At 42.3% G+C, this 14,474-nt stretch overlaps 1 protein-coding gene across 1 annotated transcript in view; it reads left to right on the top strand.

Annotated features, from left to right (window-relative positions):
* The window catches only part of ptprma (protein tyrosine phosphatase receptor type Ma), a 535,684-nt gene that overhangs the window by 197,333 nt on the left and 323,877 nt on the right, over positions 1-14,474 (top strand). The window contains exons 12-13 of the mRNA XM_034183087.1: positions 4,683-4,884; positions 6,899-7,001. Coding sequence (XP_034038978.1) covers positions 4,683-4,884; positions 6,899-7,001 — 305 coding nt within the window. The remainder of the gene's footprint in view (positions 1-4,682; positions 4,885-6,898; positions 7,002-14,474) is intronic.

Raw genomic sequence — 14,474 nt, 5'->3', positions numbered from 1 at the left:
AGGGACAGGTCAGGTGGGACGGTTTGGAGACAAAGTCAGAGAGGTGAGATTGAGATGGTTTGGACATGTGCAGAGGAGGGACCCAGGGTATATATATCAATGTCAATGTCAATTTTATTTATATAGCACATTTACAACAACAGCAGCTGCCCAAAGTGCTTTACAGTAAAAACAATATAAAAAACCATACCACAAAAAAAAACAAAGCATTAAAATTCCAAAATATACAAGGATACATAAGACCAGACACACACAGCTTAAATTGTATTAAAAGCCAAAGCATAAAAATGAGTCTTAAGAACAGATTTAAAAGACTCTAGAGTTGGAGCAGCTCTGATGTGCAAAGGCAAACTGGTCCAAAGTTTAGGCGCAGCCACCGAAAAAGCCCGATCACCTCGAGTTTTTAATCAAGATCTGGGCACATTTAATAAAAACTGGCTTTCTGACCTCACTGATCTGACCGGAACATAAGGAGTCAAAAGCTCAGAGAGGTAATCGGGAGCCAAACCATTTAAACACTTGAACACAAGCAGCAGAATCTTAAAATCAATCCTAAATGTGACTGGGAGCCAATGGAGTGAGGCTAACACAGGGGTGATGTGCTCTCTCTTCCTTGTCCCTATGAGCAGTCGTGCAGCAGCGTTCTGGACCTGCTGCAGACGCTTTATAGACGACTGGTCCAGTCCACAGTAGAGTGAGTTACAATAATCTAGACGGGATGTTATAAACAAATGAATAACTCGCTCAAAAACACACGCTGGGAGGTAAGCCTTCACTTTTCTCAAGATTCTGAGTTGGTGGAAACTGGCCTTTACCACAAAATTAATTTGCTTGTCCATTTTGAAGGAGCTGTCAAAAATGACCCCCAGATTTCTGACAGAATCATGCACACAGGAAGACAAAGGACCAAGCACATCATATGAACCAGATGACCATGCAGGGCCAAAACCAACTATTTCAGTTTTTTCCTCATTGAGAATTAGAAAGTTTTGGGCCAACCAAGTTTTCACTTCCTGCAGACAATTTACCAGGTTAGTAAAAGAATTTGATGAGGGAGCTTAAGTGCAGATAGATTTGCAGGTCATCGGCATAAAAATGAAAGGCCAAGTTGTATTTTCTGAATATGGTGCCAAGTGGCAGCATATACACTGAAAAAAGGGCGGGACCCAAAACAGAGCCTTGTGGAACACCATAATTTAAGGGTGGCTCAAGGTGCACAGAGAAACTACGGTCTCTAAGATAAGATCTGAACCACTCCAGTGCTGTGCTTTTAAAACCTGCATAATGCTCCAGACGGGACAGTAGAATAAAGTGATAAACCATGTCAAAGGCTGCAGTCAAATCCAGCAAAACTAAAATCCCAGAGCAACCAGAGTCAACAATTAAAAGGAGATCATTAAAAACTTTCAACAGTGCTGTTTCAGTACTACGACGTGATTTGAAGCCAGACTGAAATTTTTCAAAAATGCCATTAGTATCCAAATGAGACTGAAACTGATCATAGACAATTTTCTCAAGGATTTTAGCTAAAAATGGCAACTTTGAAACAGGCCTATAATTAGCAAGAATATTATAGGGAGAGGATGCTGAGGATGGAGCCACCAGGCAGGAGGAGAAGAGGGAGACCAAAGAGGAGGTTCATGGATGTGCTGAGGGAGGACATGCAAGTGGTTGGTGAGACAGAGGAAGATACAGAGGACAGGGTGAGATTTGCATGTGGTGCAACCTAACAGGAGCAGCCGAAAGAAGAAGTTTTGTGTTTGGGTGTTTTGAGTGTGTGTGGGTGTTTTGTATGTTGTGTGTGTGTGTGTTCTAATTGCTGTATTTTATTAATTATCTTGTGTTTAATGTGGGTATCACTTTAAAATGTGCTCTATGAATCAAGTTTGAGTTGAATTGAGATTTGTGTGTGTGTCTGTGTGTTTGTGTTTTGTATGTGTATGTTTTGTGTGTTGTGTGTGTGTGTTTTGAGTGTGTTTGTGTTTTCTATGTGTGTGCTTTGTATGTGTATTGTGTGTTTTGTGAGTGTGTTTATGTGTTTCAAGTGTGTGTTTCAAGTGTGTGTGTTTGGTATGTGTGTGTTTTGTGTGTGTGTGTGTTTTGTGAGTGTGTTTTATGTCTTTTGTGTTTGTGTTTTGTTTTTTGTGTATTTTTGAGTGTGTGTGTTTTTTGTATGTGTGTGTTATGGGTGTATGTTTAGTGCATGTGTGTGTGTTTTGTGAGTGTGTTTTATGTCTTTTGTGTTTGTGTTTTGTGTGTGTTTTGTGAGTGTGTGTGTTTTATGTGTTTTGTGTGTTTTGAGTGTGTGTGTGCGTTTCGAGTATGTGTGTTTGGTATGTGTGTGTTTTATGAGTGTGTGTGTTTTGTATGTGTGCGTTATGAGTGCGTATGTGTTTAGTGCATCTGTGTGTTTTGTGTGTTTTTGTGTGTGTATTTTATCATTCTTGTGTGTGTTTTGTGAGTGTGTGTGTCTTATGTGTTTTGTGAGTGTGTGTGTTTTATGTGTTTTCAGTGTGTGTTTTATGTGTGTTGAGATGTGTGTGTGTGTGTGTTTTGTATGTGTGTGTTTTGAGTGTGTTTGTGTTTTGTATGTGTGTGTTTTGTGAGTGTTTTGTGCGTGTCTGTTTTTGGTGTTTTGTGTGTGTGTTTTGTGAGTGTTTTGTGTGTATGTGTGTTTTGTATGTGTGTGTTTTGTGAGTGTGTGTGTGTGTTTTGTGTGTGTGTGTTTGGTATGTGTGTGTTTTGTACGTGTGTTGGTGTGTGTGTTTTGTGAATGTGTTTTGTGTGTATTTTTGAGTGTGTGTGTTTTTGTATGTGTGTTATGGGTGTAAGTTTAGTGCATGTGTGTGTGTGAGTGTGTTTTGTGTGTTTTATGTCTTTTGTGTTTGAGTTTTGTGTGTGTTTTGTGTTTTGTGCGTGTCTGTTTTTTGTGTTTTGTGTGTATGTGTGTTTTGTGAGAGTGGGTGTTTTGTGTGGGTGTTTTATGTGTTTTGTGTGTGTGTGTGAGTGTGTGTTTTGTGAGTTTGTTTTGTTTGTATTTTGTGAGTGTGTGTGTTTTGTGTGTATGTGTTTTGAGTGTGTGTGTTTTGCATGTGTGTTTTATGTTTTTTGTTTGTGTCTTTTATGTGTTTTTTGTGTTATAACTGCTGCATTTTATTAATTATCACAGGTTTAATGTGCCTATCACTTTTAAATGTGCTCTATAAATAAAGTTTGAGTTGTTTTGTGTGTGTTTTGTGAGTGTTTTGTGCGTGTCTGTTTTTGGTGTTTTGTGTGTGTGTTTTGTGAGTGTTTTGTGTGTATGTGTGTTTTGTATGTGTGTGTTTTGTGAGTGTGTGTGTGTGTGTGTTTTGTGTGTGTGTTTGGTATGTGTGTGTTTTGTACATGTGTTGGTGTGTGTGTTTTGTGAATGTGTTTTGTGTGTATTTTTGAGTGTGTGTGTTTTTGTATGTGTGTTATGGGTGTAAGTTTAGTGCATGTGTGTGTGTGTGAGTGTCTTTTGTGTGTTTTATGTCTTTTGTGTTTGAGTTTTGTGTGTGTTTTGTGTTTTGTGCGTGTCTGTTTTTTGTGTTTTGTGTGTATGTGTGTTTTGTGAGAGTGGGTGTTTTGTGTGGGTGTTTTATGTGTTTTGTGTGTGTGTGTGAGTGTGTGTTTTGTGAGTTTGTTTTGTTTGTATTTTGTGAGTGTGTGTGTTTTGTGTGTATGTGTTTTGAGTGTGTGTTTTGCATGTGTGTTTTATGTTTTTTGTTTGTGTCTTTTATGTGTTTTTTGTGTTATAACCGCTGCATTTTATTAATTATCACGGGTTTAATGTGCCTATCACTTTTAAATGTGCTCTATAAATAAAGTTTGAGTTGTTTTGTGTGTGTTTTGTGAGTGTGTGTGTTTTGAGTGTGTGTGTGTTTTATGTGTTTTGTGTGTGTGTGTTTCAAGTGTGAGTTATGAGTGTGTATGTTTAATGCATGTGTGTTTTGTTATTGTGTGTGTTTTGTGTGTGTGTTTCTGTGTAGGCTCTCAGTTGTCCAGGTGGTTTCCATAGTAGAGAAGCTTGAATCTTCGACTGGAGTGAGTGAGTGTCAAGCAACCCAGTCCAGTCGAAGATTCAAGCTTCTCTACTTTTGTGTGTGTGTTTTATGTGTTTTGTGGGTGTTTTTGTGTTTTGTAAGTGTGTGTGTTTAATGTGTTTTCATTGTGTGTTTTGTATGTGTGTGTGTTTTGAGTGGGTGTGTTGTGTTTGTTTTATGTGTTTTTTCTGTGTCTATTTTATGTTTTTTGTGTGTGTATTTTGTGATTGTATGTGTTTTGTGTCTGTTTTATGTGCTTTGTGTGTTCATGTTTTGTGTCTGTTTTGAGTGTGGTTTTTTTTGTATGTTTCTGTTTTGTGTGTCTTTTATGTGTTTTGTGAATGTCTTGTGTGTTTTTTGAGTGTGTTTCATGTTTTGTGTGTGTGTTTTGTGTGTGTTTTTTGCATGTGTATGTTTTGTGTGCTTTGTGTGTTCGTGTTTTGTGTCTGTGTTTTGAGTGTGTGTGTGTGTTTTGTGTGTGTGTGTTGTATGTGTTTTATGTGTTTTGTGTGTGTGTGTTGTATGTGTTTTGTGTGTGTGTTGTATGTGTTTTGTGTTTTGAGTGTGTTTTGTGCATGTTATTTGTGGAATTTATTTTTGACTCTTTTCACTCTTCAGATCTCCTACAAAGCCTTGAGCTCCTTCGACACAGAGTTTGATCTGTCCAATCAGAGTGGGAAGGTGCTGAAACCAGCCAATGAGACCAGCCACATGTTCACCGGCCTCTACCCAGGCTCCACCTACTCCTTCACAGTAAAAGCCTCCACCATTAAAGGCTTTGGGCCACCGGTCATCACACAGTTCACCACCAAGATCTCAGGTGTATTGCTCCTTCAAAATAAGAGCGTGTTCATGAACAGCACTCATCCAACATGTCTGTGTTTGAATGAATCTGTGGTGTGTGAGGCCCATAAGTATTTGGACCCTGATCATGGACGACCAGCTTTCTCTCAGCTGGGCTTCATGTCATTTCCATTTAAATTAGAGTCCACATTGATCCTGAAGGTCCGGTCACACGGCAGTTAACGAAGGGCAACAAAGCCCAAACGAAACAAGAAATCTGGACGTTCATTGACTTTTGTTGGCATCGTTTAACCTTCGCTCAGCTTCATTCCTGCAGCTGGCGCTTCATCAGGATTTTTAAACTGTTGAAAAATTTGAACAAATGTTACCAAAAACCTCAATTTGTCCGTATTTCGTTTTGCTGTCGTTCTTGGCGTTTTTTTTATTGTTTGCTTAGTTTTTGTAACATTAGCGTTTAGTTTGACTTTGTTCGACCAGCTGAATGTTTTCACACAGTACAGAAGCCGGTTTGTTGCTGCCGCTGCGTTCAAGCACCGTCAGAAACTACAAGGCAAACTCAGCCTGTTTGCTTGGATTTTTTTTTAGCTGGGTAGCGGCGGGGGGGGAGAGACATCTCTCTCTCTCTCTCTCTCTCTCTCTCTCTCTCTCTCTCTCTCTCTCTCTCTCTCTCAGTGCTGAAACAAGAGACGGGAAGTTTTAAGTTTGCTTGTGACTTTAAATGCCAATATTTTCTTCTGTTTTTTGGGGGGGACACGGAAGGACTCTGAACTTTGTGAACTGATGTTCCCAGCCCTGACAAGGGAGCAGTGTGTCCCACTGTACATCTGGAAACCTGAGTGTCTACAATGCAATAAAAAAAACAACTCGTAGGCAGGAGTGCGGCAAGGGCTACACACGACAGAACGCATACATTAAAAGCAAACATACGTAGCTGCAAGCAAATTTACAAACGCACCAACACGCGAGAAATGCTGAGTACGCGTGCATTTTGGGTGTACAGACAGCGATTAGAGTTTTGGTATTTGAGAGATGTCAGAATTATTTGGTGTGTTTGGAGTGTGTATTATTTTTCTGGAGTAGTGTGGTGGTGTTTTTGTTTTGTAAAAATGAGGCGTCTTATGAATGTTGAGCAAGCGCTTCAGTTTTTTTAATTGGAGCATGTGGGCGGCGTACCGCGCATTGTCAGTCTGAACCAGACAGTGAAGATTCTGATGATGAAGGAGATGATCCCTCTGTTGTTCTGGACGAGCAACCAGAGCAGGTGGATCCACTGATGTGCGCACACATCTCCACAGTGGGTCGTATCGCTCACTTCTCTTTGCAGCTTCTCCAGGTCTCAGGCACTACAGAGCTCCATTCCAGCACCGAGTCCTGGAACGCAGAGCAGGATGCAGACACACACTGCTCCAACAGTGGCTCCAGGCATGTTTCGTTTAAAGTGTGGAGATTAACGTTAGCTTCTGTTTTGATGTGTTCCTCTTTTGTTCCTTTTGCGTTCTTGATTTGCAGGCTATTCGGTAATGGGAAAAGCCAAAAGCTCATTTGTCCACCTTGACCCTGTGATCGGGCCATTAAGGTCGTCCAGAATGCAGCAGCATAGAGGTCAAGGGTCGTGCTTCTCCTCATTTCTCTGCTCTGGTTCCAGTAGATGGTCCCTGGTGCAGAGTTCACATCTTACCTTCATTAAAGCTTCTCTGACTTCAGCTCCAGCATGTAGCTGTGCCTGGTCACGTCTTCAGAGTCCTCACGGGTCTCTTGGTGGCTTCCAGTCTCATTAACTATGCTGTGTGAGAATCCTTACATTCCTTATTGACTGTCTGAGCTCCAGGAGATGTGGAACATGTGAAATCAACCCTGAGCCTTTGATCTGCACCCATCTGTACAGTAGACGGCTTAGGAGACACCTGTGTACAGATACTTTTGGCTCCCACCATCAGAACCTTCTTTAACTCCTCCACACCTCAAAGTAAAGACCAGAGTTTGAAGAATCACCTCATAATGTTTGTTCTCCTCCTCCTTTCTCCTCTCAGCTCCTCTCATGCCGGCCTACGATCAGGAGTCTCCTCTGAATCAGACGGACTCCACAGTCACTGTGCTCCTGAAACCAGCTCAGAGCCGCGGCGCCCCTGTCAGGTGACCAGCAGCCGTTTTTCATCACCACATGTTGCCACAAAAAAGGCGTTTCAAAGATTTTAATTGTGACCTTTTCAAAATAAATGTTTTAGGAGGTTAAAATGTTTCTGCACCTTCATTCACAAAGACAACAACAAAGCGGCAAACATCATGAGACAACGTCCTGCAGTAGAAGATGTTGCGCTCATCAGAAGTCCTTAATTACGAGTCAGTATTTCCAACGTCAGATCTGAATGCAGTGCGTCTTCTCTGGAAAAGGACACTGAGCTCCTTCTCATGATATTTTTGGTACAGAGATCACCCTGACATCAAATACGACATAAAAGTAAAAATTGGCCAGGAGGCCATTCTGCGTACCGCTCCCCGTGCGCGCCGCCGTGCTGCTCTGAGCTGAAACACGTTCACTGCATGAGCTGAAACACGTACACCGCATGAGCTGTAACACGTTCACCGCATGAACTGAAACACGTCCACCGCATGAGCTGTAACACGTTCACCGCATGGGCTGTAACACGTACACCGCATGAGCTGAAACACGTACACCGCATGAGCTGAAACACGTTCACCGCAATGAGCTGAAACACGTTGACCGCATGGGCTGTAACACGTACACCGCATGAGCTGAAACACGTACACCGCATGAGCTGAAACACGTTCACCGCAATGAGCTGAAACACGTTGACCGCATGGGCTGTAACACGTACACCGCATGAGCTGTAACACGTACACCGCATGAGCTGAAACACGTTCACCGCAATGAGCTGAAACACGTTGACCGCATGGGCTGTAACACGTACACCGCATGAGCTGAAACACGTACACCGCATGAGCTGAAACACGTTCACCGCAATGAGCTGAAACACGTTGACCGCATGGGCTGTAACACGTACACCGCATGAGCTGTAACACGTACACCGCATGAGCTGAAACACGTACACCGCATGAGCTGAAACACGTTCACCGCAATGAGCTGAAACACGTTGACCGCATGGGCTGTAACACGTTCACCGCATGAGCTGTAACATGTTCACCGCATGAACTGAAACACGTTCACCGCATGAGCTGAAATACGATCACCGCATGAGCTGTAACACATTCACCGCATGAACTGAAACACGTTGACCGCATGAGGTACTTGTGCTGTAGATATGATAATCAGCTCATTGAGTGTAAATGTGGTGTTTTTGTGTCCGTAGTCTTTATTTATTTCTGGTGATGAAGAGTTTTGCTGTTTGTTTTTTCCAGAGAGTAAATTAATAAAACATAACGGCTGCTAATTTTAATCTCGTCGAGCTCAGTCACTGAAAACCGTCCCAGAGGGAGCTCGTATCCGCAGTAACAGTCGCCGTGTCAACATGTGTCAGATCTCTGTGGCGCCACTGTAACGGAGATTTGGTTAATTAACGATCAGCGGGCGGAGCTAAACACAGGCTGCTGCTAACGCGGCGGATTAGTGAGGGATTAACAGGTAATGTGTCAGTCATTATCAGCTGACATTAATAAATCACATTTCTCTGTTTATTGTTTTCTCTTTTGCAAAAACTAAACAAAACAAAGCACATGCTGAGTGTAAACAGAGTCAGACTGCAGCAGGTAACAACTTCATGATAAAAGATAAAAATGAAAACTGTCTTCAGTGTCTCAGGTGAGAAAACAATCTGTAAAGACATCAGAAGTGTTTCTGTCACACCTGATCTCAACCTGAGTGTCTGTCAGCATCCAGAGCGGGACACAGAACCGGTCCAAAACGAGGATCAGGGTAAAACTCCAGGGCCCGTATCCTCTCAAAGAGCTCCTAACTTAGCCGGACATTTCTTGGCAAGGAATCTCAGCCAAGGAGAGATCCAAGTGTGTCTGAGACATGGAGCTGTATATGAGAGCACAGTCCCAACGCTGCACACTAAACAAAAACGTCCCTTCATGAACAGGGACATGACGTCTCCTAACCGGCAGAATATTGATGAAGTACCCGGATGTTAATGCATTTTCAATGGAGATTCGCGACTGAACACACTCAGAAAAATGCTCGCAAAAAATATGTTAAAATGCCATTTTGACCTTGATATTGAGCCAGTAAAATTAAATGGCATTAAATTATGTCAGGAAAGTATTAAACTTACTCTGACATACACACATTCTCAAATAATAGTGTTGAAAGTTACACGGATCTGCGCTGTTCAAGCTGCTGCTGTGTTCAACACAGCGCGGCTCCTAAAACCATTACAATACATACATATATGATATTTTTACACAATTATCCTTTATTGACCAAGTTTCATTCATGAAGTCAGTGGTGTGTGTCCACATCTCTATGTGTGGGTGTGACTGTGAGCGGTACAGCACGGGTCATTAAAATCTCATTATTTTAAGGTGCAAATTTAAAATAATCCCGTCTTGTCGAACAATTTTAATCACTAACGACAAGTATTTTAAATAGACATTGGTCTAGCAGTGGAAAATATCAACTAGACATAAGTGAAGAGTTAATGGTCCGTGTCATCGGGCAACACAGGTACGGCAGGAGACATACAGCTGTTTATCATCTAAATAACACGGACAAAGTGACAAGAAGAACCAAAACCACTTACTTATGGAAGGAAATATTGTCTCCCTTGTTCCTCCATTTGTGGCTTTGCCAACATGCGCAGCTTTCCAGCATATTCCACCTCTTTCTTGACGAGGGCCTTTCACACTGAAAATGTCAGATGCGTCAGAAGCATCAGAAATCGGTCTAAAAAGCATTATTTTCAATGAGACACGTTGCTTTTTAGATGCATCAGGAGCATCGCATCAAAAGCCGAGCTAAAACAACGCTTCTGACAGGAGCGTGCATTGCCGCTTGTCCGCAGGCTGACGCGGTCAAAGTTCAATCCAATCCAACTTTCGACACGCTGAGTTGTGACGTAGCTTCGTGCTGTCCAATAGGAACGATGCACGGGCCAAAACATGGAAGACTAGTGGCAGAAACCACTGATCTGTACAAAACAGATCGGTGCAGAAACCACTGATCTGTACAAAATGGATCGGCGCACAAACCACTGATCTGTAGAAAACGGATCGGCGCAGAAACCACTGATCTGTACAAAATGGATCAGCGCAGAAACCACTGATCTGTACAAAACAGATCGGTGCAGAAACCACTGATCTGTACAAAACTGATTGGCGCACAAACCACTGATCTGTAGAAAACGGATCGGCGCAGAAACCACTGATCTGTAGAAAACGGATCGGCGCACAAACCACTGATCTGTATAAAACAGATCGGTGCAGAAACCACCGATCTGTACACAACGGATCGGCGCAGAAGCCACTGATCTCTACAAAACAGATCAGCGCAGAAACCACTGATCTCTACAAAACAGATCGGCGCAGAAGCCACTGATCTCTACAAAACAGATCGGCGCAGAAACCACTGATCTCTACAAAACAGATCGGCGCAGAAACCACTGATCTGTACAAAACAGATCGGCGCAGAAACCACTGATCTGTACAAAACAGATCGGCGCAGAAACCACTGATCTGTACAAAACAGATCGGCGCAGGAACCACTGATCTCTACAAAACAGATCGGCGCAGAAACCACTGATTTCTACAAAACAGATCGGCGCAGAAACCACTGATTTCTACAAAACAGATCGGCGCTGAAACCACTGATCTCTACAAAACAGATCGGCGCTGAAACCACTGATCTCTACAAAACAGATCGGCGCAGAAACCACTGATCTCTACAAAACAGATCGGCGCAGAAACCACTGATCTCTACAAAACAGATTGGTACAGAAACCACTGATCTCTACAAAAACAGAAACGTGTCACAGGACTGCTCATTTATAGAGCAGTTTTCTGAAGAAAAATCCTTGGAAATGTTTGTTGTTGTTTGTTACCTCAGAATTTCTGATTACTGTTAAAAGAAAGTTTAGAACACTTGCCGTTAAAATAGCTAAATAAATCAATAAATGGTTCTTTAGAAACCTTTCATCTGTAAATTAAAACCACCTGTTATTTCAGATTAGATAATTTCTTGTTTAACATAAGGAACCTCAGACATTTATTTTTAGACAAATAAAATAACATGGAAACTTGTACATTTCGTCTGGTAGATTATTTATATCTCATTTCAACCAGAAAAACAGACACTAAATAAAAACAAATGTTTAATATAAATGCAACAGGAAATAATTTAACAGTGACTGCAGTGTGATTGTAAATTTGGATTTCTATCACATAAACCTCATGATGAATTTTTATAGTCATTTCAACTTGTAATTTCGTCAAAATATGTAATTGGCTTTAATGTTGTTATCAGGACAGAGTCATTTCTAAAATATGAATTTGAGCACAATAAGTGGAGAGCTTCTACTTGTGCAAATGTCTTTTTTAATTTTTTATTTCATTTTTAATGATCTGTTCATTTATTTTTAAAATATAAAATAAAACAGCTTTTTAAAAAATAAGAAAATAGTTGCTGTTTAAAGAGCCTTTTATTTAGAAGCAGGTGATGTTCTGCTGTGTTCTCTGGACCAGATGAAGGTCTCTTCTGCAGCTTTGAACTCTGGTGGTGTTGCTGAAGACACTTTTGTCCTATTTTGAAGAGCAGAGATGTTTTCTTTCGACTGGACTTCGTGGTGTTCAGCTCATCAATGGAAGTTTGGTTGTCTGCACAGCAAATGTTCCTGACTGGGACAAATAAAAATATTTCTTTAAATATAAAGAAACACGAAACAGTTTATATAAAAAAAAATAAATAAAAAAAAAACGATGGAAAAAACGCCCCAAAATAATTTATTTAAAGTTAAGTTTTTGTGGTCTCCAAAAAAAGATGTAGCTTAATTTGCTAAAAATAAAAAAGACTGAACCATTTACAAATTAAAGCGTTCACTCAGCTCAACTGTGCTAAAAAGCTAAGCTAACGTTAGCCGATCAATAAACCTTCACAGCAGTGCAGTAAAACGTCACGTTTTATTTTTATTTTATTCCCACCTCGATAAAGCTGCAGAACTAAACTCCGCTGGTCAAACTGGGAATTCGCATATATCCAAAAAGTGGGAGTGGCCTCAGTCTGGCCAGTGATGATGCCTGAAGGCCGGCTTCTCCGTGCGGGTCGGCCCGCTGTCGCGGTTCGATCGATATCCCACTAAGTCGTCAGTCCTCCCTCGGTTGGCGTCACTCTGAAAAGTAGCTGAAAAAAAGCTTCTCCCAGCAGGGTGATGGAGAATCGTTCTACTGCTGTTTTTTAAAGCTTTTTTTGTGGTTCAGGCGATGCAAATTCAAGATGGAGATCACTGAACTTTTATCAGGTTGTGGAAACAGCCAGAGTGTGACGTAGCAATCTCCGCCCCCTTGCCGCTTCTGAAGCGAAGCGTCTGACGTCATGCGTCGGACGCGTTAAAGCGTTGGGAGGCGTTATGAAGCTGTCAGTGTGAAAGGCCCATAAGTGAACTTCTATTGTATGCACGCAAATCACTAACTTGCCTAGAATTAAAATGGCGATCACGCCTCCTTGTCGGCACACAGCTCAGCGCTACTGCGCTCTCTAGTTGTTATATACAGCTCCATGGTCTGAGAGCAACTCTGAGCAAGGAGGGGACAGAAACTTTGATCTTTGTGAGGACGCGGGCTTGACCCTGTTGCGAGGTGTGACACAATCCTGTAAGAGCTGTGGTTGGTTGTCGCAAAGGTGGGACAAAGTCACTATCAAGTCATTCTCAAGTCATCAATCTGCAAGTCCCAAGTCAAGTCTCAAGTCATTAATCTGCAAGTCCCAAGTCAAGTCTCAAGTCACTTGAAAACAATTGGTGGTCATTATGACTTGTGACTTGACTTGGGACTTGCTGATTCGTGACTTGATGACTTGATGAGGACTTCATCCCACCTCTGGGTTGTCACAAAATGGGGAGGAGAAATAAAAAAACAAATGCGCTCTGCGCTCCTCGTTATGAATGAACAGTGAAATCAACCAATCATGTCACCTGAATTGTATTAAGAAATGTGTAATCATGAAAATAATTGAATGGAATGATGATGAAACTCAGCAAAATGATTTGTTACACAGCTTGAAAATGTTTGAACAAACGTTATTCACATGCCAATTATTTACATATTAAAGGAAGAATGCGTGCGTAAGTACGAGGTCTAGTAGAAAAGTGTCCGACCTTATTATTTTTTTAAAAAACCATATGGATTTGAATCACGTGTGATTGTGTCAGACAAGCTTGAACCTTCGTGCGCATGCGTGAGTTTTTTCACGCCTGTCGGTTGCGTCATTTGCCTGTGAGCAGGCTTTGAGTGAGGTGTGGTCCACCCCTCTCAGCGGATTTTTATTGCGAATAAATGTCTGAACGATTTCAGGGCAGAAGATGTGGACATCAGCACTTTTTTGGCACATTCCACCGTTACAGGAGTTTTTTCATGGAAAGAACAGCGGAGGGACGCGCCACGGAGCCGTTCATTACGCGGGACAAAACCACCTCGGTGTTGGTCTCACAGGACGGCTTTCAGGTGGATTTTAGACGGATTCCGGTTGCTTTCCAGTCGTGTGAATATCCGATTGTGATTGTGCATGAGCTGGACATGCCAGAACATGTCCCGTGAGGCTTCATCACGGCGTTGCTTTGCGCGGAGCGGCTGCACCGCGACGCGCAGAACTCCTCCACACGTCTGTCTTAATGTGCCGAAAAAGTGCTGATGTCCATGTCTTTTCACAATTCCTGTGCTAGTCAGATGACATACCGGATCAAGACAGCGTCAAGTTTAAAAATGAACGGCACATTTCACTGTTACAGGAGTTTTTGTCATGGAAAGAGAAGCTGCTCCACCGCGCGTCGCGGTGCAGCCGCTCGGCGCAAAGCAACGCCGTGATGAAGCTTACAGGACATGTTCTGGCATGTCCAGCTCATGCACAATCACAATCGGATATTCACACGACTGGAAAGCAACCGGAATCTGTCTGAAATCCACCTGAAAGCCGTCCTGTGAGACCAACACCGAGGTGGTTTTGTCCCGTATAATGAACGGCTCCGTGGCGCGTCCCTCCGCTTTTCTTTCCATGAAAAAAACTCCTGTAACGGTGGAATGTGCCGAAAAAGTGCTGATGTCCACATCTTCTGCTTTTTTGTGAAAGTCAGACGAGGTCCCAGATCAACAAAGCCTTCACGTTGGAAATGATCTGGTTGTTCCAGCGGGGTGTCAGCCTGTCGATGGGGGCTTGGAGCGCGCCGCGCTCTCAGGAGTTGTGGGCCATCCTTAAAGCAGAAGTAACACTCCGTAATCTGTTTAATCCCCATAAAATCGTCCCTGAAAGCCATATTAATTTTTCGAACGGTGTCCACCTGGAGGTCTCTCACAGTTTCTGGAAAAAAAATTGATGCAGCAAAGCTCCAAATCGTTCAGACATTTATTGGCAAAAAAAATCCGCCGAGAGGGGTGGACCACACCTCACTCAAAGCCTGCTCACAGGCGAATGACGCAACCGAC

This window comes from Thalassophryne amazonica, chromosome 1 (genome assembly GCF_902500255.1).
Source record: "Thalassophryne amazonica chromosome 1, fThaAma1.1, whole genome shotgun sequence".
Taxonomy (NCBI): domain Eukaryota; kingdom Metazoa; phylum Chordata; class Actinopteri; order Batrachoidiformes; family Batrachoididae; genus Thalassophryne; species Thalassophryne amazonica.
Note: the sequence above shows the minus strand (reverse complement) of the source record. Positions and strands in the feature narration are given on the sequence as shown.